The 26,990-nt window shown below is 36.5% G+C and overlaps 1 protein-coding gene across 1 annotated transcript; it reads right to left on the bottom strand.

Moving 5' to 3' along the window:
* Window positions 1-795: 795 nt before the first annotated feature.
* LOC128017374 (pro-interleukin-16) lies at window positions 796-26,117 on the bottom strand. Its single transcript, XM_052602739.1, has 22 exons — window positions 25,864-26,117; window positions 21,761-22,146; window positions 19,668-19,780; window positions 18,656-18,767; window positions 16,922-17,032; window positions 16,442-16,544; window positions 16,002-16,150; window positions 14,342-14,452; window positions 14,148-14,262; window positions 13,923-13,996; window positions 13,087-13,306; window positions 12,278-12,395; window positions 11,429-11,561; window positions 11,148-11,247; window positions 9,576-10,084; window positions 8,752-8,848; window positions 7,147-8,371; window positions 5,651-5,837; window positions 3,800-3,901; window positions 2,651-2,897; window positions 1,991-2,119; window positions 796-1,216 (listed from the first exon to the last, which is right to left on the bottom strand). Exons 1-22 carry the CDS (start codon window positions 25,874-25,876, stop codon window positions 1,056-1,058), a joined length of 4,515 nt encoding a protein of 1,504 aa, XP_052458699.1. The 5' UTR covers window positions 25,877-26,117; the 3' UTR covers window positions 796-1,055.
* Between the last annotated feature and the right edge of the window lie 873 nt (window positions 26,118-26,990).

A 26,990-nucleotide genomic window follows, 5' to 3' on the forward strand; every position in this document is an offset into this window, starting at 1 on the left:
CCTTAAGAAATCACATGTAAAACATTTGTGCTGACACAATTTCAGTATATTAAGGCTGTTTGTAAGGGGGAAAACGACCAGAATATTAGAGGCACAGTACTTGTTCTTAACTGTCAAAATTGGATTCTGTTGATAATAGATTTTTTTTTTCTTCTAAATAACAAATTAAAATATTTATTATTTTTAAGCCTTTGAAAAACTAGAGAACTATACTGTTAGGGGGAGCGTTTGGCAAAAAAAAAAAAAAAAAACAAGGGAAATATTCTATTTCTAATCTCTTGAAAACTTTGTGCCACAAATTAATTGCGACACGATCGTTACATTCTGCTTTGGTGAAATAGTATAGAAATATATCTGACATTATTTACAGGCTTGTGCAAATCATTGCATAAAAACAGGCAGACTTGACTGTTTTTTGTTATTTTAATTTTTTTATGAATCCCTGATTGTGACAGTAAAACAGTAGAATACCAGCTCAGTGATGCGCTATAAAACTCTGCTCAGAAAAACAAGCTTTCCTGATTATGTAGTACTACATCATACGGTGATGCACATGAGAGATGAAAGTCATACTGTCAAAATGCATTAATGGCAAAATAGAGCAATCAAGGCAACTGATCCCAGAAGGGTTACAACAGTCATGGAAAACCTGGAAATATCAAGGAATGGGGTTCCCAGGCTTGCAAAACTCAGGAAAGTGGTGGGGAAAACCATGTTAATGTTTAGTGAAAACATTTTTCTTGCTCAACTCCAAAACTCTTAATTGGATAGAATTATTTTTTATTTATTTATTTATTTATTTATTTATTTATTTATTTTTGTAGTCTCTGTAAGAAAAGTTAAATAAAACTGGATTGGTTGAAAAACGTTTGGTCAAATCATATGGGAACCCAGCTTTTAAGAAATTTTGCAATGTCTTGTAATGTCTATTATTTTTAGCAAGTGGACGCATTTACTCTAGGCCCTAAATTAAGTTAATATAATAATTTAAAGTTGATTCAAATTTGGAATAAGTCCAGTATTTTCTTCTGGGTGCTTCTGAGTGGAGTTTAGCTCTATTCACATTTTTTTCTCTTAATGACGAGTGTAAATGGCCCATCATCAAGGCCTTTGATGAGTGTCCAGGCCTCAAAGCGCGTGAGACCCTGCAGAGACGAGTCCTGTATCTGCAGTACCTCATCACCAGACGTCAGCCCCTTTTGCTCAGCATCACTCCCTGCCAGGGAAAATACAGTATAAACTTATATGATTCATGTTACAAACTGTTTTTTAGACCCACATGAAATCTGATCCCACATAACTTCACAAAAAGATTTTTTGCAGAATGGGAAAACCACCAATTCAGTTCTTCACACTCCCAACACCATGTTTGTTGGTTTATCAAATATTTTGATTATTTTGATTTTGCTTTCAGCTAACTGAAAATAATTAGTTTTTGAAAAACACTTTTTGTCCAGAATTTTACAATCTGAAAATGTTTCACCTTTTTTCCAAAGAAACAAGCAACCTTGAAATAAACATGACATTTTCAAGCAGAAAGACTGAAATAGTATTTCCTTGTCAAGTGTATTATATAGTTCCTTCTTAGAAGAAAACATTTTTACAGTGCAGTAACCTAAACACAAATTTAGCATTACATCACTTGCTCAACAATGGATCATCTGCAGTGAATGGGTGCCGTCAGAATGAGAGTCAAAACAGCTGATAAAAACATTTTGCTTCACAGGATTTTAACTGTAGGACTGTTGTGGCATGGGTTACTTGTGAATTATTGTGATGTATTTATCAGCTGTTTGGACCCTCATTCTGACGGCACCCATTCACTGCAGAGGATCCAACAGTGTACGAGTGATAGAATGCTACATTTTTCCAAATCTGTTCTGATGAAGACACAAGCTCATCTACGCCTTGGATGGCCTGAGGGTGAGTACATTAAGCAAGTTTTAATTTTTGGGGGAGTTTTTCCTGTAAGGTTCAGTCATAGTCTCACCTGTAAATATTCTGTTGACGGTTAGTGGTCTGTCTCCATTAATTGAGCCTTTTCCTCCCTCAAGACTAAATCCAACTCCACCTGCGTTCTTCTCCAGCTCGATTGTTACAACTTCACCTCCATCGTCCCCTAAGAGTCATTTTTGGAATCAAAAACCGTACAGAATGAATTTACGCATATTTTGCATATTTATATTTGTGCACTGTTTGGATAAGATTCATTTTCTAAAGGACATTTGAGTAACAATTCTTAAAATACTGCATCCAGATACATCATAAAACCCAAAGAAAATAGTAAAAGACCATAAAATCCATAAAAATCCATAATGGCAGCACTAGACATTTGGCTTTAATTATGAAGCATTGTGTAAAAATAATATTCCATCAAAGTTATCTACAACTGTAAATTTTCTCTGCATTTTCTACCAAAGTTGTGTACGAACAACTAATGTGTTGGATATGGATAGAATTAGTACATTTGTTAAACATGAATCCTCAGTGAAAACTAGTCCAGTTTTTTTTATTTGACTCTAGTCATACAGTTTTTTTATTACACAACATGTAGCTCTTGTAACATTCCTGTATTGTTTTTGTGCCCTATCAAACGTTGCCATTAAACATTAAAGCCATCTCTGTGGTGACGTCAGTGATGCTGGCTCACCTGTGATGCTGTTCTCTGCCCCGCTGCTGCAGCTGGACTCAATGTTAGTGCCTTCCTTCCCTTCTGCATCTTTGTTCTTGGACACCACTATCACCGCTTGCTTCATGTTGCGGGCCTGCCTGAGAATTGCCGTGGCATCGTTGTGTGTGATGTTTTTTAGTGTTTGGCCGTTAATGGACAGCACCTCATCTCCTTTTTCAATGGTGCCCTCCTGAGCAGCCAGACCACTGGGAAACACCCTGTGAACCTGAAGGAAGACGTTTGGGTACATATACAGTAAATAAAATGAAATATTGTTTTGTTAGCATTAACTGTATACAATTTTGCATTTACAGATACAGTGGAACCACTGCGCATTTGTAACTGTATCCTAAATTATTCTAAAAGTTTAGGGTCAGTATGATTATTGGAAAGAAGCCTTTATGCTCACCAAGGCTGCATTTATTTGGTCAAAATACTATATTTAATTACTATTTAAAATAACTGTATTCCATTTGAATAGATTTTAAAATGTAATTTATTCTTGAGATGCAAAGCTGAATTTTCAGCATCATTACTCATTACAAAAAAACTCTTATTATTATCAGTGTTGAAAACTGTTGTGCTGTTCATTTCAATCTTTTGTAACATTAATGTATTTTTAATGCATTCTTGCTGAATAAAAGTATCATTCAAAAAAAGTGATTTTTTTTTCCTTGTACCAGATTGTAAGAAAACACAATGTCAAAATTTGTCTTTTTTCATACAAAAAAAGTGCATGATGATATTCACTGTCAAGCTCAAAAAAATGCCCTCAGAAGTAGTGTACTGTTACATACGATTTTGGCTAAGAAACAGACCAAAATTGTCCCTTCTGGTAAAGATTTCACATTTCATGTGCAAAAATAAATGTGAAAGCATAGGGATCGATTTTTGTCAGTGACATCATATCTTTCTTAATTGAGTGCACACATGAATGAGATTTCCAGAGGTTTTAAAGCTTGGATATTCTACCCAAGATCTTAATTTGTGTTTCAGGGAAGCAAGAAAGTAATACCGATCTGCTTGTGTGCAAATGATGACAAAATGAAAGAGGCTGTGTCTCCTGTTGACAGGTGAAGTAGATGAGCTGTGGTGTGGGGTTTATGGAGATAAAGAGATGTCACTCACTGTAGTTGCTTTGTTCTCCAGATCAATACCGCCAGCAATGCTGAAACCCAAGCCAGCTCCTTCTTCTTTATGGAGAATCACAACGTGGATGTCTTCCAGTTGCTAGTGGACATTAGAAATCCAAATCAGCCTTATTCTGTGGTTCAAAAACACTTTTGCAGAACTGCATTTAGCATAGCAGTTATTCTGGAACATGCTTTGTAAAGAACAGCTGCCTCAAGGATTTGGCGGGCTGAATCCTGTTCCCACTCTATTACATCATGCAGTTTGAGAGAAATATAGAGAAATTGCCTTCCCTGGTGTTAAATAGCACATAAGCATCTCATTATTAATTATTATGTCAAAATCACATGAGCATCTGGCACTGTCTTAAAAGAAGACACTTGTCTAAACATAATTCATTTGAATGTAAATATAACTTTGTAACCAAAGTGTCCTCAAGTGCAAAGCCTGATTTTAAGGCACACTTATTGAATTTGTCCTGGGACCTCAGCCAAAAAGGCCAGAAATGCATCCCAAATTGTGATTTTTGGAAGAAATTGTTTCACTGAGTATGTTATGTATCAAATCCATGCTTTAGTATGAATCTGAAATGTTGGAATGGTTATAACCTATAAAGTCGGCCTCAACGAGTCACACGTGGCCTTATGGGATAGTAAAGTCTCCACTCCAGAAACCCAGCAGAAGTAGCAGGTAATCTGGTATTTATATTTGCATATGGTTTTATAATATTGCTTATTCAAACAAATTCGACGTAAACTGTTTTTATTTTTATTTAATTTTTTATCATACTCTATATTATTTATAAGAACTTCCAAAGTGATTTGATCATTAAAAAAACTTTTATTTAGTTTATTTATTTATAAATACAACAACAACAAAAAATATATATATATATTAAGATCTTGAAAGCCTTAGTCTAGTTGTTAGAGTTAAAACTATCCTGTGACATGACTTGCTAAACTCCATCTGAAATGACTGAGAGACTGCATAGAAAAATCAATTGTCTCACCACAGTACCATATAAAAAGACTATAGAAAAATCGGTAGCACTTTATTTTACAGTCCTGTTCCTCATGTACATACTATGTACTTACTATAGTAATTACAATAACTATGTAATAACTAGGTCCTAACCCTGAACCTACCCCCAAACCTAACCCTACCCCATGTAGTTACGTTGTGTTACCAGAACTTTCTTAGATAAATACACTGTAAGTTCACTATAAGTACATGTTAGTACACGTACTGTAAAATAAAGTGCAACCGAAAAATCTAAAACGATTCTTTGATTCACTAAATCCATAATGCAACCCTGCTAACTACACAAATATAGTTAACCACTATGGACACTTCCTCTTTTTCTGCATTTTGCTTCTACAGCATAAAGCACCTTATGTCTAAAGACCTGTAAACAATGTATATTGCCTAATTAACCTGAAGCAATATAGACAGCTTTGTTTAACTGAAGAGTTGATTGGTCAAGGAAATGGTCATAAATGCAAAACAGTGCAGCAAAATGCACCCAAGAAGGAGATTACAACACTGCTGTGCCAGGAAGTCCCATTCTTGACCAAGAGATGCATGTTTTATTATATATTTTCAACTCAGTTAGCAAAAGAGCTTCAAAATGTAGCAGCACACAAAAAAAAGCTCACTGACCTTTAAGAGGACTTCATTTTTGCTGTTTTGTTATAAAGAACCGATGATGTTTTGTTATAAAGAACCGATGATTCCTCTGTCACACCTCTCATACATATTCAGGTTTGCAGAGCAGGATATGGAAGTAATCAATGCTAGATAATAGCTTAACAGCATGTACTTTGTTGTATCAAACCAGAGCATACCCACCCTTAGGGTATCTTCATCCAGATCCTTGACTTCCTGGATCATCTGCTGTATCTCCTGTGGTGGAAGGGCTGAGATCATGGACTGGGCACAGACATCAGAGGCTGAAGTGAGCGGTCGTTCAGGTTTACATTCTTCATTCTCGCACTCCTCCCCTCTCTCGATGGTACGCTCTCTCAATTTTGCCAAGCTGAAGACCAGATATAATAAGTTAGCTTGATTGAAAGTGCTACAGTACCACTGCTCCTGGAGGATGAGCATCATGCAGAGTTAAGCTCCAGTCTTAATCAAACACACCTGAACCAGCTAACCAAGGTGTTCAGAATTATTTGAAAATATGTCTTTGGAGCAGGGTTGTGGCTCTGTAGGAAGGTGTCCCTGCCCTGACCATTGGTTCCCAACCACGTTTCTGCCCCTTCAACGCTGCACATTTTGAACATCTCCTTTGTCTGACACACCCATTTCAGGTCTTGGAGTCTCGACTAATGAGACGGTGATCTGAATCGGGTGTTACAGAATTCATTAAGGAGACATGCAAAACGTAGGGGGTGAGTGGGGTATGGCTCCAGGAACCACTGCCTCCACAGCCCCTCAACTTCCTTTTGGGAAACTGCCAAGGCAAGGTTGGTTTCTAGAGCAGGGGTGTCCAATCCTGCCCCTGGATATCTGATGTCCTGCAGAATGCAACTCAAATTTGTTCCTACACACCTGCATGAAAGTTTCTAGTAAAGGATCTAAATACCTTGATTAGCTTTGTCAGGTGTGTTTATTTAAGGATGAAGCGAATCTCTGCAGGACAGCAGGCCTCCAGGAGCAGGATTGGACAACTTGGGATTGGGACACACTATACCGTTTTTAAAACTGGTTGACAGCACAGACTTAAAGACAGTTTCAACCAAAGTTTAACATTATAATTCTCAGAATGCATACTGCGCCTAGCCATGAAATTGTGTCAAGCCTCGAACCGGGCCACCCCCCTTCCCCCTGCCCAAATCGAGCTTAAAATCTTCAGTTGTGTGGCCAGCCTTAGACTTTTTCGAACTACAAGCTAATTTTATGTTCCACTTGCACATATTGTGGCCAGTTGACTAACATATCACCACATTTATCTGTAGATAACTTTAGCTCGAATATGCATGACAGGAAATTGTTTTTTTTTTTCTAATGGTGATACAAACTAGTATGAGAACTTAGAAGATATTAGCATGAAATGGTCTGTTCTTTGTGACTTACTCAAAAGAGCTGCATTTCCACTTCTTGTTTCATTTAAAACAGATTCCAGAATGATTCAAACCTCTGCAATGCCTTTATAATGCAGTCTGTTCTCAACATGAAAGAAGTTGACATTGTTGGCTTCAGTCCCTGCAAGTGATCTTATCCCCTACCTTCAGCCAACACAACACTGCACAGAGTGTAATTATACCCCAAATGCTTTCATCTTCCAAGCGCATTTGTCCTACAACATTTTCACTGATAATATGCTTGGATAAGTTGCATACCTTACAGAGAAACCCTTTTCGCTGTTCTCTAGTGGTGTTGAATGTGGGGGGTTTTCACCAGGAGAGTCTTCCTCTAGTAGGTCGTCAATAGAGGATTCTAGTGGGGCGCTCCAGGGGTTCCCAAACCGAATGCAAGGAGACTGTGGCAGGGATTGCATGGACCGCATCAAAGCATTGGACACTTGGTTGCTGAAGGACAAGATGATCCCTAGGCTCTCCCCGTCAAGGCCGCTTGAGTTGGGGGCTTCCGAAGAGGGACTGAGGGGTAGACTCCGGGTCCTCAAGCTCGCTGCATGAGTTCCTGCACCTTCATTTTTTTCTGCAGGACCCTCCTTTGAGCTGCTCGATCTCCTCGGGACGTGGCTTGACAGGGACAAATCGTCTTGAGAAGTTAAGGGTTCTTGCTCAGTCTCCGTAGCAGGTGGAACCTCTTTTGTAGAGTCAAGAGCAGGTTCCTCAGCAGTTATCGGCTTACAGGGCTCTGAATTCTGAGAAGCTGATTGTTTTTCTTCCTCTGCAGGATGGGGCTCTGAAATGATATCTGAACCGATGGAAGCTGGTTGCTGCATTTCTTCTTTTGGAGGTTGGGTGGTGGCTGAAATTGTTGGTGTAGACTGGCAGTCATCAGTATTGTGTAAGTTGCATGTGGTAACTTTAGTTCTCCCTGCACTGCTGTAGTCTGCAGATGAGGTTTTAGCAGTCTTCTCCACTGGAGGAAGTGATGCAGTTGGGGCCAGTCGCCTGCTTGGCCTTTCAGATCCATCTGGACTAGAGAAAGTCTCAAATGAGTTGATCCTTTGCCTGATTGACGAATTGGCTCCCGATGAAGCGGCCCTCAGACTTATCCCAAAAGTCCTGGCAGTATCTTGACTCCTGAAATCTGGATGCTTCAAAGCTTCTGTTATCGGTTTCCCAGACTTAATGTTCTTAATGCTCTGACGTGCCCATGCAGACTTTGGAGCCACCGGGGGGCCTTTTTTGACATTGGGAGATTGCTCAGGTTTGGAGTCTGAGGTGGTGTTAGTGGTTTCAGAGGCAGTGCCGTTAACCTCACTATCTCCATTAAGGTCACTCATGGTTTTGTAGCAGTATGGCTGGTTCTCTGGACTGTCGGTCAGCTTTACCCAGGGGTCAAGTGGCTGATCTGTACTGACCTCCAAATGAGCCTGACGTATCAGGCCGACCCGCTTACTTGGACTACACACTTTAGATGTGGATTCTGGACCTGTAACATAACAGTGTTCACGTCCTTTTAATTTTCTTTTAAATGAGCTTTCGAATAGAGAAGTGCTAAGTGAGAACTAACTCGCATGCTGCCTCACATCCAATATTTGTCACAATTGTTTTATTTTCATTCAAATATAGAACAACTGTAATATGAATGTTTAAATGAAAAAATAAAAAACCTTTTTAAAAAAAACTTGCTATACAGGAACTTTCTGACATCAGATGGACTACGAAATGTAAAGTCTCAGCATTCATGTTTTGAACTTACTCAGAATAATATAAAATAAATATCTAAATCGAAGTTATGCAACATACATGACATGTTTTTATTTTTGTTATTTAACAAATCAGTAGTAGGTGTATTTCAGGTTAACATACCTCTGTGCTGTCTGTCCCCTCTCTGTGTTGAGACTCTGTTACGCTCAGAGATACAGGCAGATGGTTGAGTTCCGACTTCTGCGCATTCAACCACTTCCTGTCACAAAAACAGGAAATCGTTGGCTGTGTTTGAGTCTTACAAAGAATTCGAAAAGGTGTAGAAATGCATCCGGCATCATTTCGTCATGCATCACAGTTGCATACAGAAACCCAGACATATTCACACGCTATAGCCATGCCTCATGCCAAACACCCGAGCATTTTAATACCTGAAAATGACTTCATATAAAATTTTATCAGAAATGACTTCATATAAAACACAACAATGGACACACACTGTTATGTTTATATATAATTTTCTATTTGCTTTCCAGTCAGATTGATTAAAAAATCTAGTCAAACAACATGAGGAAAAAAAATGAAATGCCATTTTTTTTCTTTGACAAATATTACAGCTTGGACATTTATTGTGCAAGATGTTCTCATGCATTACCCATAAAAAAAATTGCCAATAAGGCAAGGGTTGCAGTTAAGCCAATCATGTCTTGAATTACTCGGCTACCATTTATGGGCAATGCATCAGTTACAGTGAAAACGTCCTACTTCTATAGTATAGAGCAAAAATTATGTAGTACGATATGCAATGCAATGTGTAGATTTAAACCTGTATATAATTAATTTACCGGGCATAACCTTACTGACATATGTATTGCTCTGCAAAACTACACAAGGAAGAGAAAACAAATAAATAAACATTGTAACTGAGCTAAAATATTCTTTGTTTATATAAAAATGTTGCATTTCATAAATGTGACTTGCCCTACCTGGCAGTTGCTTTGCGACAGCAGCAGATCTCCCTCTTTCACTGGTGAACCTCGGCTAGAGCTGCTTGAATCAGTCAGCACTTCCTGACTGCTGACTTCCTGTCGTCTGCAGTACCTCCATGGCTGGTTTGTTGCTCCTTGCATAGAGCTCCTCACCACACCTGCATGCACATCTAATGTTTGTTGTCCAGTGAAATTCATTGGACATTTACTGGGGATGTTATAGTCGTCATCGGTGAATGAGGCTGGAGACAGTGTGTAATTAAGTGAAGTTTCACTGTTGGTTGTTAAAGAGACGTCCATGCTCTGGACTCTGGAGACGTGCTCCGGCTCGAGGAAGGATTGAGTGGTGAGGCTGGCCGGTATACAGCGCTGGCTGTAGCCTCCCTCACTGCACGATCGGATCATGGGTTTCTGTGCTCGTCTACAGGTCTGCTGACTCACGCTCCGGTCCAGACAGCGGATGCACTTCTGTCTGCTGTGAGAACAGCCATCGGATCTCTTCAGACCTGAGATCAGATAAAGACACGTCTAAACCAACTACTGATTTCCTTCACAGTAGAAATAATCATGGACAAGTTCATTTTGTAGACACTAAGCGTACATGACACATCTGAGTCTTTAATTCATGTCCAGGGTTCCAGCACTTTTTGACCTATGGATTTCCATGAGTTCATAATTAATAAATTAATTGAAATAATAATTATAATTGATTAAAGTGTCTATTTAGTGCCAATCCTTTTAATTGGATTTAAATTATTATCATTATTATACAAACAAATTGATATTTAAATCTTGACTGCACAGTTTATTTGTACTCTACACAAACACTTACAAAATATCTAACAGAGTAGTATAATATTTTAGATACATTTTTATGATTAATATGATTAATTATAATTTTTTGTGTTATATATATATATATATATATATACACACACACACACACACACACACCCACACACATGCAAATATTTATACATATATAAAATAATAATTATTATTATTATTGATAACTTATTTCCTTTAAGGTCTGGTAATCTAAAAATCAGATAATTTCCATCCATTTCCAAGTTTTCCATGACTGTAGGATCCCTTCAAGTCCTGTTATAAATGATGATGTCTCAGGTGGGCAATTTTATTGTTTGCAATATTTTCATCTATTTTTTAGTCCAAGTCATGAGTCTCAAGTTCCCACTTCTATGTTTACACTATAACTAAAACAGTGTTCAACTTGGCCTGTTTTGCACATGTATGTAAGCAGCATTATTTTCCAGTAAATCTAACTAAATCCAAACACAACCTCCTAATACTAAGATGCATTACTTTTTGTGGTCCTCATAATATTAATTAGATTTACTGAAAATGTTGATCCACTTCTGGTAGCATTAATAAAAGAAGTACTCAGTGACCCCGAAATCACTTGACTTGCTGCATACAGTAGATCTACAGTTACAGTTGCAATTACGCTGCAACATTATTTAAAAACTGCAGATGCAGGATGTGTGAAACAGGCCTTGGAAATGAGTGTCACAAGTTGATTTCAGAGCAAACTAAAGATCAATAACTCACTGCTGTTACATCCGTCCATACTCCACTGACTCCTGTCTCTCCTCAGTCTCCTGTGCTCCACAGCCTGAGCGATGGCCTCTTTCAGCTGCTGCTCAGAAACCTTCAAACACATGCAATTTTATGTTTTAACACTCTCTGACAACTTAGAGCTATGAAGACAAAAGTTGACTGATCACAGCCACAGTGGAGTGTTAATTGTTTTAGCACAGCTTTTGTTAGTGTGACTTAGTAAATCTGGCCTGTGAGAATCTCTTGCATGTCTGAAAGGAAAGCAGACCTACTTTTGGGTCAGGGTGTCGACTGATGATGATCTGAACCGGTCCTGGGCTGCACTGACTCAGAACCGTGTACACATCGTTCAGCGTCATGTTGCAAACCACCGTGTCATTGATCTCCATGATCTCATCGCCACATCTGACAAACATTCACATAAACAACTTACTACCACCCCAGCAAATGCACACATTATTACAACATTTCACAACGCTGCAGTTTGGTTCCTTTTAAATAACCAACTCGTGAAAATAAAAGACTGTTGCCATGAATAACACAGTGTGCAGTTTATATAGGCCTTTTCAGCTTAAAGCATCTTAATATTAAAGTAAAACATTGTGGAAGCTTCCCTACCTGGAAGTAGCCTCACAACATCAATTTAACTAGTTTTTGCTTTGATAAAACCAGAGCACTTTACATTGTTGAAAAGAGCTTATCCAACACTCTTGAACATTTTGCCACAGCTTAATTTCATTAAGTCCAATCAATTTATATTGTAAACTTTAAGTTAACTCAATAATTTTGTGTTGAGACTACATATATATCGTTTTTGTTGACCTAACTAACTGGGCAGTGGATCTGTAATTCCCAGCATGCTTTGCTAAATCGAGATTATTAAGATTAGTCAAACTTTCTGAATGGAGAAAATAGTTTGAAAGGGTGCATAGAAATCTAGAAAGCTAGAGGCAGGTGAGTGTTTATCAATGTTGGAGCAAAACTCTTCAGGACTGTGAATCTCTCCTGGGCCGACGTTGGCCATCCTTGCTGTAGACTAAGGCCATTTAAATTAAGAAACTGTACCAAAGCCAACACTAGCATCTCATATGATCTTTGTCTGTTTTATTGATGTGTCATACCTTAGTCGTCCATCCATGTGGGCCACTGATCCTGGTGACAGCGTGTGAATGTAGATTCCCGGGCAGCTGCCAGCTGAAGGTACACAGCACAGGCCAATTCCTAAACCTACACCAAACTCTGGGAAAACGCAGAAAATGGAAAAAGACACGTTTAGAAATACATTTTTACATTTTCTTCTCAGATGTTTGTAGGCATCATAATCTTATTATAATAACATATGATTTTACCAGGGCTGTAACCAGCAAGTAATTAGAAATGGCCAAACTGTCCCCTCCAATATGTAATATTTAACCAAAAAAGTCATATTTTCAGCACTCGTCAGCATCGAAATGACCGAGCTTCCAGCGCAGCGGAGCTTCAGTAAAAGAGTGCGGGGTACGATTTTCTAAATATTCCTAGACATTTGACCTTTTTTTATAATAAAAATGTCAAATGACCCTGTAATATCCAGTGATGCAACCTACTGTACTCAACTCATATGAATGATTTTCTTTCTACGGTGAAACACCAAACAAGCAACTCAATTCTAGTCATTTCTACTATGCAAATATAGGAACTAAAGCCTTCAAGCTTCAAAAAGCATGATAAATCATCATTACAATATCATAAAACAAGTCCACCTTTGCATTGTATAATACTCTTCTTCTGTCACACAGTAGCTTTGCATGAGAATTGCACTGAATTTGAATCTTATTCAATTTTATAGCCTTGCACAGTTTGGAAGGCTGATTGACTAAATATTTCACGGCCATTGTACTACTGTGTATGTGATGAACAGAACGTTGATCACTGAGATTTGGATGCTCACCCTTCTGCAGCGTGATCTCCATCATGATTCTGTCCTGGGCTTTCGCGGGGTTACTGAGGCAGTCATAGTCTCCCAGATCAGCACTGACTTGACTGATACCAGTGCTGGAGCTCAGAGATCTGGATCGGCATAACTGAGACACCTGGCCATGGCTGCCCGGCACGGCACCCATCCGCAGACTGGTCCTCACCACCAGCGTTAACAAACCCTTCTTCACTTGCTTCAGAAAGACAAACACAGTTTATTACTGGTAAAACCTGATGGATTAATGATAGATCGACATATTGTCTAAGTTTCAGGTTAAAAATGGGTCGCTATGATTGTTTTTATTAGAATTACACTGTATTGTAACTGTTTTGTAAATTTTATTTTTCATATTTTTTGCACATTACAATTTTTTATATAAATATTATATAGAATATATATAAAATAAAAAAAAATATATATATATATATATATATATACATATATATATATATATATATATATATATATATATAGAATATATATTTATTTATATGAATTAATAATTATATATATGAAGCTGAAATAAAATATAAAATGTATATATATTAAATGTATATATTTATAATATTAAATGGAAAAAATAAATAAATATACACATAATTGTAAAAATTTATTTGAGGTTAAATATGTTTTTTTCCACTTATAGTTAACCAATTAGAGTTTTTACTGTGGCAAATTACTGTGTAATTTTTATTTTTAAGTTATATCAGCCATCAGCTCTTAAAACATCCCATTAGTCTACCAATATACATATGTTTCTTTGGTAGTTCAACTTTAAAACATGAAGCCATCCAGGTGAGGTTACTAACTTTAAACTTGTGTAAGGCATCTTCATGGGTCAAGCCGTGCAGAGATTCACCATTCAATTCCAGTATCTCATCTCCTGTAAATCAGAAACTGTAATATAGTTTTTTTTTTATCCTTTTCTGGGTAATGCAGCTGTGAGTGTTGATGGGGAAAGCTTCATTTTGAACTAAGTGTCTGGATAGATCTGGATAGATATTAAATATATATATTTAATTTAATGAGTCCACCTTCCTGTAGTCTTCCATCAGCAGCCGCTGCACCTCCAGGAAAGATGGTCTTCACGTAAATCCCCATTGGGCCACACATGCTGTCTCTTCCTCCTACTATACTGAATCCCAGACCCTGGAATACCGGGAACAACCATTCATATATTAAAAATTCAATGCAACATATTCTTTGCTGCATATATGTGTGTGGATACCTTTCCATGGCCCTTCATGAGGACGATGTTGGAGATGATGAAGGCCTGTACGCCACTGCAGGAAGGGACCAAGTGTGCTGCACTTAGAGAGCGAGATGGTCTAACCACAGCCTGCAGAAACCAGAAAGAGCACAAATAATGTGGTAAGCAGGTCAAGGGCCTATATTCAGGGCCAAAAAGGATGATATGAGATGTTTTCATTTCATGAAATTTTGCTACACAAAGCAGAAGTAGTCATGGTGTATTTGAGTTAGATGTGCCATTCCCATGACATTCATTAAAAATAGACACTTTACTGATGTGGAGAGGGAAAGCACTTTGTAGAGAGCACTTCTAGAGAACGAGAGATGCTTTGAGCACTTACTGCAACAGCCATTTATTTGATTACTAGTATAATGATGACCTTATCAAATGAAATGCAACAGCTGAAAGATCAGGCATTCACCACTCACTGCCGTTCTCTCATCTAGAACTGTTCAGTCCTGAGCTAAACAGCTGCACCGCTAATGTATTTCAGAGGAAACACCCACTATTTATTCACTAACCTTCCGCAATCCAGTATAAGCAGGCACTTTGGTATAATTAAACTCATTTTCATTCTTTTTCGCAGTGAAGTCCTCCACAACCTTACACTCACAATCGGCCTGCAAGATGAGGGACTGTGCTAGACACATAGTGATCAGCACGGTGAACTTGTTTGTATCACTTGATGTATACTGTGCAATAAAAATGTTGAGATTTTTTTTTACATCTGGTATATCGGACACAATTGAAAAAAGAATTTAGAATTGAGCATTTGATTTTATAATTAACAACTTATAATCATTTAAAAATTAAAAAAAATAACATAAAACATAATAATAATATAAAATGCAAATACTTTTAATTTTATACTTAAAGCAATATATATATATATATATAGTGTGTGTGTGTGTGTGTGTGTGTGTGTGTGTGTGTGTGTGTGTGTGTGTGTGTGTGTGTGTGTGTGTGTGTGCGTGTGTGTGTGTGTGGTGTATAACTTAATTATGGAATAAATTTAAATGTATAACATATAAAGTAATTTTGACCATACAAGTATTGTCACTGTAAATAAAGCCTAAACATATATATATATATATATATATATATATATATATATATATATATATATATATATATATGTATGGAAAAGCTAATTTTGAATATTAATAAATACTGTAATAGTAGCTATAAATAACACATGACCATATGTTATAGTGTTAGACCATGACAATTTCTGAATGACCAATTTTTGCAGCTTAGTTTAAATAAATAATGTCGGCAGACATGAGAGAATACTTTGTATTAATATGATCATATTAATATGACCTGTTTTTTTATTATAAAAGAGCAACTAACATTAAAATAAGTTCAACTTAAAAAACAAATATGGAAGACAATGGCTACCATAAACTGTTTGGTTGCCAACATTCTTCAAAATATCTTCTTTTGTGATCAGCAGGAGAAAGAAACCGAATCGCTTTTATATCACTTTCCTCTTTGAATTCACACACTCTTTTCCTATTAGTCTATACTGTAAAGCAGCTTTGACACAATCTGTATTGTTAAATGCGCTATTCAAATAAAGGTGACTTGACTTGGCTTTATATATCCATTTAATGCAACCAAAAGAGTCTCTCACCTGTGGAATGCTATGAGGGATTTCCAGCTGCTGAGAGAGAGACTTCCTGTTTCCGTAAAAGCCTGCGCTTGCGTGAGCGGGACACGGGAACAGCTCTGGTGTCTTCATAATGATGGTATCCAAGTCTCCGATCCAGTACGGGTGAACACCTGAAACCATGTGGATATGTGAAGTTACATAAGACGTGCTCTCGATGTTGGACAATCTGAAAAACAGTCCGAGTCCGAGCAAAAAAACATGTGTTCACATCTTCTCTGCGATGAGTTTATGACGTTATGTAATGAAGAGGCTGCTATTCTTCAGTGCATTGGGAATAGCACAATTAAATGAAACTACTGTTTAAAAATCAACACTGAGAGATTCACTGGGATAGTGCTATGACTCTTGCATTGAGTTGAAGGTGTCTTGAGTTGGCTTGTGTTCATGCAGGTTTGTCTCACTGGTGGAGTTGGAGCGAGATCTTTTGCATGACGTCTCTTGGCAGCTCTGATCCTCGTTGTCGTAGTTCTTGCTGTCATCGTCTGAGACCTTAATAACTGGCATCTGCAAACACACACATGGTATTAGTATGCTAGGAGAAACAATATATAACTGTAATGTAATAACACTTCATAATATTACTCTTTTTACTGTGCCTTAGTTAATAAATGCATCATTAATGAGCATAAGATAAACTTTTGGACCATTAAAAAAAAAAAAATCTTTCTGACCCTAAACTTTCAAACTGTAAATATCTCAAAACATTTTTTTTTTTTAAGAAAACATAAGAAACTGGCATCTATAACATATCCATTTCACTCATACCACCCACCCCTCTTTCTAAACATAGAAACATCTTACCCTTATTAAGCTAAAGTTCACAAAGATCACTGAACCTGAGGATTTTCCAGCTGAAGGGAAAAACAGGGTTTGCTCCGCACCTTCAAGTTATTGTTGTTTCCTATTGCCTCCTTTTCTCCAAAAGCGTAGCCAAGCTGGTCTGATTCAGTGACATTAGCGGACAGAGCTCTGCTTTCACATGGAGAGAAACCCTACAGTGCAAACAACAGATAAACATGCCATGATTCTCCTCAAAGTCTGAATGGACCAGGATCATACCAAAAACCCTGTACCATTCTGTGTCTCTTTTTCCGTCCTGAATTAAATTAGTTTCTGCTGCATCTGGGATCTGCTCAGTGTCTTGGATGGATTCTGTGTTGGTTAAAGTCTGTTTAATCACATTTGACTTGTGCATTTCAGATCTGTTTGAAGAGAGGTCCAACCAAGTCTGCTTAGATGGTTCTGTGATGTTTGCTAAGGTAAGCATCACTATTGTTTTGTTTTTTTATATACTTTGGGTCAGTGATTTGATGAAACCATCATTGATTATAACTTGTCTCACACCATTTGCACTTTGGAAAATAAGTACATTTTTAATTGTTTAAGTGATCAGACATACAATTTTCATCTGGTATATGATAAAGGCTAAATAATAACATATTTTACATTAAAAAGGGACCCAAGCCATATATAGAAAATTTATGTTGGGCTCTTTTGACTGATGCCAGTAAGTAAAAAACTGGCCAAAATCTATTTAAATTTATGTTTTAAACATTGAAGTTCAATTAAATGTATATTTAAAAAAATATATATATATATAGTTTTAACTTTCATATACCAAAATATATTTCAGGGGCACGAAAATACATTTATAATCAGTAAATACAAAATACATTTCTAATTACAGTAGCCTTAATTTAGGCTAAGTGAAACATAAATCAAGCAAAGATCCACAGTATATTCACAGTATATTTATGTGTGTGTGTGTGTGTGTGTGTGTGTGTTGCATGTGCGAGAGAGAGAGAAACAAAAATAATAAATAAATAAATACATTTTTGGAGAGCATTGTGTTATTTACAACAGATTAAGTATTTCTTTAAATGTGAGATTTATATTTTCTTAAACTAAAATACTGTATAGAGGGCAAAATATATGCTTTTAATAAATATACATAAAAGTGGCCAAAAATATGTATTACTAGAAAATATATTTGCATATATTTTAAAGCATATGTTAACAAATGTTTTGGCTATTTTTTTTGAATATTTTGAGTGTAAAAAAAATGACATTTTGTTCAGTTAATGTAAACTCATGAAAGTCGTTGACATTCATTCTTTTTCTTTTTGTCTTGTTTGAGTGAACATAACTTATATAATTCCTTAACTCCATAGCAAAATGGTTAATTTTACTGAAAAGAATCAAGCCGTTATTAAAACTGTTTCAGCCAGTTATAATGGCAGAGTCCCTATACATTTTTCCAAAGCAGTAAATTTCATAATATTTTTCCATTTCACTGATTAGTTTAAGTATTTCTGTAATATGGCTACTTGAAACCAATCTCAAATAAACAGCACAGTCATTTTGACTTTTCAAACAAGAACAATAGATGGTTTGCTCAGAGAAATAGTCCTTCTGATTTTATTAAGCAATGTGCGCCTGCTTACAGAGGCATAGCTGAGTTTGTAGGAGTGTAGGAGTTATTTGGGATCTCGGCCGGTCGTCTGACATTTTCAGAATGCTTAGAATAGACGTTCATCTATTCCCAACCCACAGAACTGGCCTCAGATCAGATCAGAGGAATGTTTTTAATAGACACACAGCTGATAAAGTCTTACTTCAGTCTTCAGCACAGGCCTTTTCTCTGGATCTGCCTCCAGTTTTGTTTGATTGTTTATAATCTGTCCGTTAAATGGGGCAAGTCTGTCTCCAAAGTAGATATACGTGTCCCTAGAGACAGAAAACATCAGAATATGTGCATTAAGGCACTTACGTTTATGCTGTTATATGCAGAGAGCTGTGTGTATGTGTGGTGCATGTTTACACACTTGCATTTTTCATGGGAACATGTGAATAGGACATGAGTTCAACAATAAGGATGGCATGGGTCTTTTTTATCATTATTATTCATATTTTACTACCATTAATAATAGGAAGAAGAAGAAGAAGACTGTGCATTATTATTATTACTATTATTATTATTATTATTATTAATATTATTATTATTATTATTATTATATTACTATTATTATTATTTATTTAAATTGTATTACTTTAAATTAAAATGTATTTGTAACAATATTATAATTATGTTTGTTTCATGTAAATAACTTTATTTTGAGTTCCACCATACAATTTATTTATTATAATTATTTAATAAGAAACATTTTAATTTGTTTCAATTAATTACAGTTTATAAAAATTACTGTTTTAATCATTTTTATGTATTGGACATAATTTTATTTAGAGTTCCTCAATACACTTCATTTATTCTTTTTATTATTTTATTATTGAACTATTTTTTATCACTTTTAAATATACAATTTTTTAATAAATAATATTTAACTTTTAATAATAATAAGTTATCTTTGCATATTTGTCTTGTGAGAAAATATCAGAGTCAGAGTGTAAACATTTCTGTAGGATTTATTTTTAATTTAAATCAAAGATGAAATAAACACTGAAATAGTGATTATTGTAAAATGCACCACAATTATCTTTGCAATTAACTGTTTTTACAGTGTATTAACTATATAAATGCTTCAGTGAAATGACCCAGCAGAAAGATCCTTATTGTTGAACCCTGTGTTTGGAAAACATATAAACCAGTCAGAATGAGCTGATTATTACCTGTGTAAATCTCGTCCAACAGTAGCACCACTGTTGCCGGACTGAAGTTTGTTATCACCCACTTGTAGAGCCTCTTCCCGTGTGGCGACACACATTCTCCAGAAACTGCTTTCCTGTTTCAGAGGAGCCATCAGATCAGGCAGACAAGGCACTACTATTCCTCCATATAAAAAGAGCTGTTAACAACCAGAAATATCTACGGTTGTACAGCTGAGGTAAATATGACCATAACAGCTGTGCTTTATTAGACCATGAACCACATCTGTGACCCTTTACAGGCCCTACTATAAAGAGCTGCAATGTTTCACCGAATTAACTAGATGAGTAATAAAGATTGGCACTGGCTCATTTTACCGAGGTAACTTCATATATATAGGGCTTAGGAAACAAAAATCATCATGATCAAAACTGCCAAGTGCTTATAAAATATTCACTCCCACTTTTGCTGGAAATATCATAATAACATACTCATACTATTTCTGCAGCATGCAGTATGTTTGCTCTGCACATTATGCAAATGTTGTGTATGCATGCAATATTCACGCAATCATTTGTGAAACACTGTATCCCACAATGCAATATGGTTGATTTGACCTTTCATTTTCAGTCTGATGAATAAATCATTTGGCTGCGATCTTGATGTTATTTTACCTTAGTACCAAGGATACCTTACCTTATATAAAATTATATATATATATATATATATATATATATATATATATATATATATATATATATATATATATATACATACATATATATATATATATATATATATATATATATATATATATATATATATTACTTGACTCTGTATAATGCATATTAAAGCAGTGTTTATAATGCTTTGTTTACTGCGGTAACCAAGGAAACGCTGTATCGCTGCTGTTCCATAAGTGCCACCTGCTGGCAGAGAGCGAATCTGCTTCCCAATCAACCCATCTGCTGTTTTTGTTTTGTGCAGATGTTTCATGTAGCATAATTTCACAAAATTTAAGTCAGACCATTCTGCTTCAGATTTCAGAATAATGCAATCTAATTTAGATTAAAAACTGCTCATGCAGCATGAATGCAGAATCTTTGATTGGATCATGATTAAAATCCAGTGGTTGCCTCTAATTGAATGGAAAGAGCACAGGCAAAGCCTTAGTTTATTTAAATGAAGAGATTTAATTGGCTTGTGTTATTTATTAATTTAATTTGGCATACGTTATATACATTTCACAAAGAAATGTTTAGTATTTTGTCCAAGCAATAATAAAATGACATATTTTAATTTAGAATTTGTCTTGAATCTCATTTTGCAAAATAAAATAGAATAAAAAAGGGACAATATCATATTGTGAAATCAGTATGGTGAATTTTATCGCATCGTGAGTTGAATGAATCTTTACATGCCTAGTTATAATGAACGGATTCGTGAGCATGTAGAAAAAAATAAATAAATAAATAAATCTTTTGTGCAGGAGTAATGAGCTGGGCAGGACCACAGAATCTCCCAACACACCAGCCATGTCATAATGATTCATTTCCGCAGGAGACATCCCTGTGATCCAGGCAGGCAAGCCAGATTTAACACTGCATGGAAAACTTTTGAGAAATACTCTGGCATGAGCAGATATCATCACCATGATACAATTTCTAAAAGTTTTATAGGTCTCCGTCTCGTATTACACATTGTATGATTACTGCACTGAATTTTTGTCCATGGTCATTTGTAATGTAATATACATTTTATATTTGTTCTGCACAACTTACTCACAGAGTGTATTATTGTGTATTACTGGCAAACACATATGTTTTCTTCTATGCAATCCAATGCAATGCTCTGAGCTGTAAAGAGGTTCAACTACTTTTAATTAATTCATGAATTAGGCCTAAACTGTTCCCTTTTAAGTCTGCTAAATGCATAAATGTAACTGTATATAGCAACACAAATTATTCACAATTGAAAAAAGAGTCATAGAAACCTAAATACAGGTCTTTCTACATCTGACATAAGTTCATTCTATCTGTGCAGCTCACTTCTGTGATGTCATCCCAGGCAACCAATAGGAAAACTCTGCTGGTGTGATCTCATCAGTAACACATACCTTGATGGAGAAGGACCTCCTCATAGTTCTTTTGGGGCCCTCTTGAGGTGCTTGGACACTGACGCTCCTCGTAATGTACTTTTCCGAACTTCCCACTGGCCCTTCCAGTGGGTCCCAGTGGTGTTTCTCCTCCAACCCTGCGTCCCAGGGCTCACGGTACCTCTCTTCTGGACTGGACGCGTCCTCATTGTTGCTGGAGCTGCAGATGATGAGCGACCGTGACAGGATGGCCAGTTTCTTGGAGCGCAGTCCCGGTTTGCCCCTCTCCATCCTCTTGGTTCTCCTCCTGTGATGCTGCTGCTGGTGGTGGGAGTTTCTCAGAGGCAGGATGGCCACAGAGGGAGGTTCTCTCCCAGGATGCATCACTGCTAATGGAGCGGGCCGCTCTGCAGAAGAGAGAAATTAGAAAATTCAGTTAGGAGTCCATTCTTCCATCCTCCTGTGCCCTAAGTGTTCTCAGAAATCACAGAGGCTACAGATGAAGATAAAAGACCACTTCTTGGCTGATCCATGACGGGGGAAAAAGAGAAGGTATTGCCCAATGACTGTGAGTTTTTTTTTATTTTTTTTGTTTTTTTTTTTGGTAATTATTATTATTATTGTGTGCATTCAAAATCAGGGAAATATATACAGCTGAAGTGGACTGCACAGACATGAAGGGATAGTTGACTGTAAATAGAATAAAATAAAAATAGCAAAAATAAAATTAGAATGGAATACAATAGAAATAGAAACAATTCTGACATTGTTTACAGTTGTAAATAAAGATTACTGAAGTGCATTTTAAAAGAAAATACTATTTTAGTCTTTACTTAAATATTTCATTTTATTCAATGACAGAGTTTTCAATAAGATCAAAAAAGCACCATACGTCACTTAGGACTTGGATCTGACTTGAGGGTTGGTAAATAAAGACAGAAATCTTATTTTTGGTTGAACTGCCCCTTTAAGACATTTTGATTTTGGCTCTTCATTTAAATGTAAGATCATCAATTGTATCTTTCTAAATAGAAAATGCAATCAAATCATACAAATCTCTCAAATGCAAACAGAAATGTAATCATTATTATGAGCACAATATTCATGGTTTTGTTGTTTTCTTTCCTTACAGGCATGACAGGATCCGTCATGCATTATAAATGAGTGGCTGCACATACATTACCAGTCATGTGAGATGAGCTCATATTCATGCTGACATGGGGGAATATACTGTGACTGCTGGCGTCTAAACTGTGATGTACTTTGGTGAGAATGAAGTCATAGTCACCTGGTGGTGATAGTGAGCATTACTGCACCAAAAGGAGAAGATTTCATGACCTCTCAGATATTCATGCATTATGAAGTTCGCTCAGTCAGTAAACCTGCATTGGAGTCAGCAGTTATTTGCTGATATTGCTCCTATGTACTGCACAGATGACACTCAAGCTTTAAATGTGAGGGGCAGTAGATACAAACAGATCAGGTAAATAATATCTGACATAATTACTTTATCATGGTAGTTTATTGATCATGGCAGGATTCATAAAATTCACTCGCTTTATCGTTTCGTTTTACTCGTTTCGGCTTCAGTCCTTCAGTAAAAGGTGGGGGTGGGGGGTGCTCTCGTGTGGGTTAGGTTTGATATCTTTGGGTGAACTATCCCTCAACTATGTTCTGAGGCCAATATATAGTCATAACACATTCTCTCCATCATCTGTCAAACATTTATTTGACATTGGATCCACATCACTTTTACATCAATCACTTATATGGAAAGACATGACACTCAGTATCATTCAGACCGCTCATATGAGAATTAAAACATTTCCCCTGTCTGACAAATGAGACAAACCTCGACAAACGAGACTTTACTCTTTTCCAACACCTAGCGAGCTGCTTAGTTACATAGACGGCATTTAAAGTAATCATAGACGTGCTGCTGATGTGAAAGATGTTCAGAAAGGTAGGCAGAATGATTATTCACAAGTCATTCTTTGTCATGTCAACAAGAAACGCACGTCAAGACACTAATGCTGCATGCATGTGCTATTGGAAAATTCCCATTTCCCAATTATGAAGTCATGGTTATGAGCTTGTCGCATTCAAGTGCTTTGTTGTCGGAAGAATAAAATGATTCATCGCGCCAGACAGTCTATTTACACACTATTTAACACCTGAAGGCTGCATAAAAGCGTGTTAACCATGGAATCTGTAATTTTAAAGTTTGGATTTATCTATTGAAAGAGATGTGAATGTGACCGTTCAGTTCACAGAGCAAGGAGATTTTTAGCGATTGAAACCTCGAGTTTCACTTTGTTTCTCACATCAAGCTATCACATATTTTTGAATGGTGCATGTTGTTTGGTATTCTGTTATTGCGCTTTTTGTTATTTTTGGAATCAATTATTTTGACTACTTGTAATTAAACAGTATAGCAAAATACATTCAAGATGACAAATGAAGTGAGAGAAATGCTTTAAGTCATAAATATACTTAGAATTAATTCTTCAAACAGAGCCTGTGTGTTTGTGGGGTCTTGCACAAGCTAATTCTGTTTTTTCTTAATGGCTGTCTGCACGTATCACTGAGATGAATGGGTTATTCATGAGGAAAAAAAGCCTTGTGCTTGCCTACTTTAGGCCAGAGCAAAAGTAGCAAATCTGCCAACACTTCTTGCAATCACTGAGATCAGCTCTCTGGCTGATAGTCTACATTTGCATGTATTCATTTAGCACAAGCTTTTATCCAAAGCCACTAACAGATGAGGAATAAAAACAAGAATCTTCACTTTTTCTATCTTTTTTTTTTTTTTTTTTTTTTTTTTTTTTTAACATTTTAAAACTAGTAAATTGTAAATTGTTTAATATGATCCTTTAAATAAAAAAAAAATGAAAGAAAATGCAAAAAAAAATTGCACATTGCAATATTGGTAAATTAATGTGATCTGAGCTATGCAATTTAATTTACCTCCAAGAATAACTATGTTTGTAGTGTGTAAGTTAACTAGTACATAATGTTATACTAAAAAAAGGAAACTGACCTAAAATGGTAAGTTTTAAAGGCTTGTTCATTCTATTTTTGTCATTTGCAACAATATTTTCCAACTGTGCAGAATATAATTTGCAGTAATTTCAGTGGCACAGTATGAAATCGTTTCCCATTTGAAATGTGTTGACCTAAACATTGATGTAATGGCACAGAGCGGTCATACTGTTTAGTTTAAGTGTAAAAGACTTTTGAAAGAAAAAAAGACTAAAAATAACACTGTTTCATGGAAATGATGACCTGAAATGATGATTAGACAGAAGTAGCATTTAGATAAACAAATAGCCATTAAAACCTTTAAGAAAATGTATTTGTTTGTTAGTTCCTGTCCTCCCTGTTGATCAAACGGCCTTTTGTCAAAAACAATACAACTGAATTATGCATGAAACATAATAGTGGTTGCCAGGGTGCCCTTGGTGGTTGCTAGGGTAATTATTGATATTTGCAAACTAACTGAATAGCTAGTTTAACTCTAGATTGTTTTGTTTTCACGTTCCCCTTGTTTATTACCCCTCTCTCTTAAACACCTCAGCCATAGTTTATGACCGTATAAACAATTCCTGTTTTAATCGAAAGCATTTGTCAGATCCCAGCAAGCAGAGTGTTTGGTTTTAAAATCAAACCATTTCCATATTATGCAATAACTAAAAGCCGTCCCAGCAAACCCCGCATTCAATTATTCTGAGACACAACTTTCAACTTTTTTATAATGGTAATAAATTATATGTTACGCTCAGTATGAATCAGCGCATATTATGCTTCCACTGATGCATTGGGCAGACTGCATGGTTTAGCTGGGACCACGTTGATGGATCTGTCTCCATGCGATCTAATTATGACAAACATTAGCGTCTGGAGTTCAGGACAGTATCAAAGGAAACATGCACAAGCTCTGGGATACGTGTGCGGCGATTGCATGCAAAGCTATTACATCTGCATTTGTTTGGTTGATGCCGTTTAACCTGATATGGTGCTTAACTTATGTGTGTTTGTGTCTTAAACATCTGTTTCTGAGCTCTGAGTCAGGTGTGGCTAAACGTCGCATGTAAGTTTCCACCGAAGAGGAATGAAAGACTCACCAAAGCTGAGCATTATTGGCTTCTTGGAGTGAAATGATCCATGTGTTGTGAGTCTCGTCCTAGCAGAAGTTTGGTAGAGTATTCCAGAAGGAAGAAGCTGGTCAGTTCACCATGATAGAAGTCCACTGCTGAACAAGTTCCCCCTCTATGCTCAGAAATGTCTCTCTCTTGCTCGCCCTCTCTCACTCAGAGTAGTGCCAGAGGCTGTCAGTGAGTTAAGAGGAGCGTTTGTAACTGCCGCCTACTCTCCCTTTCCAGTGGCCAGATGAACACAAGTGGCGTCTCATAGAGCCAGCCATCAAATCACAGCCCTCTTCCTGTCTGACAGTTTAAAGAGAGAGGAAGAACGAGACTTTCTCCATCTGAAAGTGACCTTATATTCAACACGCAATACTTTCCTTCACTGGCCACCAGAGATGACAGAGAAGAGGTTTTCTGTGACTCAGTCAATGCACTCTTAGATAATAGATTATTGAAGTTGCATATTGGTTTTAAATGGAGTTATATTTGAATCATGAAGTTAAGATGCATTTCTGTTAACATTTGCCGATGTTGTTTTAAAACCCACATGATTTTCACTTTTCCTTAAAGATAACAAATAGAGATGTTTGTTCTCTAAAGGTTGTTCATGCTGCTTTCTTCCAAATAGAAATACATGCATAAGGAGCTAAAAACATTTTTTTAAATCTCACCCTCCCCAAACTTTTCAGTGTGTGTGTGTGTGTGCTCGCTCTTGTTCCTGTGACATATCAGGACACAACTCTGTATAATGACATGGGTATGACGCAGGTATTACAAGGAGAGGGTGACTTATGAGGACATAACCCATGCCCCCATTTCACAGAACAGTTATAAATCATACAAAATGAGTTTTTTTTTTGAGAAAGTAAAAATGCACAAAGTTTCCTGTGAGGGTTAGGGTTAGGGTTGGTGTGAGGCCATAGACTATACAGTTTCTACAGTATACAAACCATTACTCCTATGGGAGGCGTGCGTGTGTGTGTGTGTGTGTGTGTGTGTGTATTTAGTAACTTTTAGTATAGCATCAAAGATAAAAAGCAGAATAAAAGATGCAAAACTCTACACATGATTTCACTGCGTCGGTAAGAAGAGTGGTACTATATGAT

The sequence above is a fragment of the Carassius gibelio genome, chromosome A7, assembly GCF_023724105.1.
Source record: "Carassius gibelio isolate Cgi1373 ecotype wild population from Czech Republic chromosome A7, carGib1.2-hapl.c, whole genome shotgun sequence".
Taxonomy (NCBI): domain Eukaryota; kingdom Metazoa; phylum Chordata; class Actinopteri; order Cypriniformes; family Cyprinidae; genus Carassius; species Carassius gibelio.

What these genes read in the sequence shown, in the direction of transcription:
- LOC128017374 (XM_052602739.1), bottom strand. An exon ending in TCATGAAGGGCCATGGAAAG is followed by an intron (nt 14,263 to 14,341) that starts GTATCCACACAC and finishes CCGGTATTCCAG; the next exon opens with GGTCTGGGATTCAGTATAGT. An exon ending in CACATGGATGGACGACTAAG is followed by an intron (nt 11,562 to 12,277) that starts GTATGACACATC and finishes AATGTTTGTCAG; the next exon opens with ATGTGGCGATGAGATCATGG.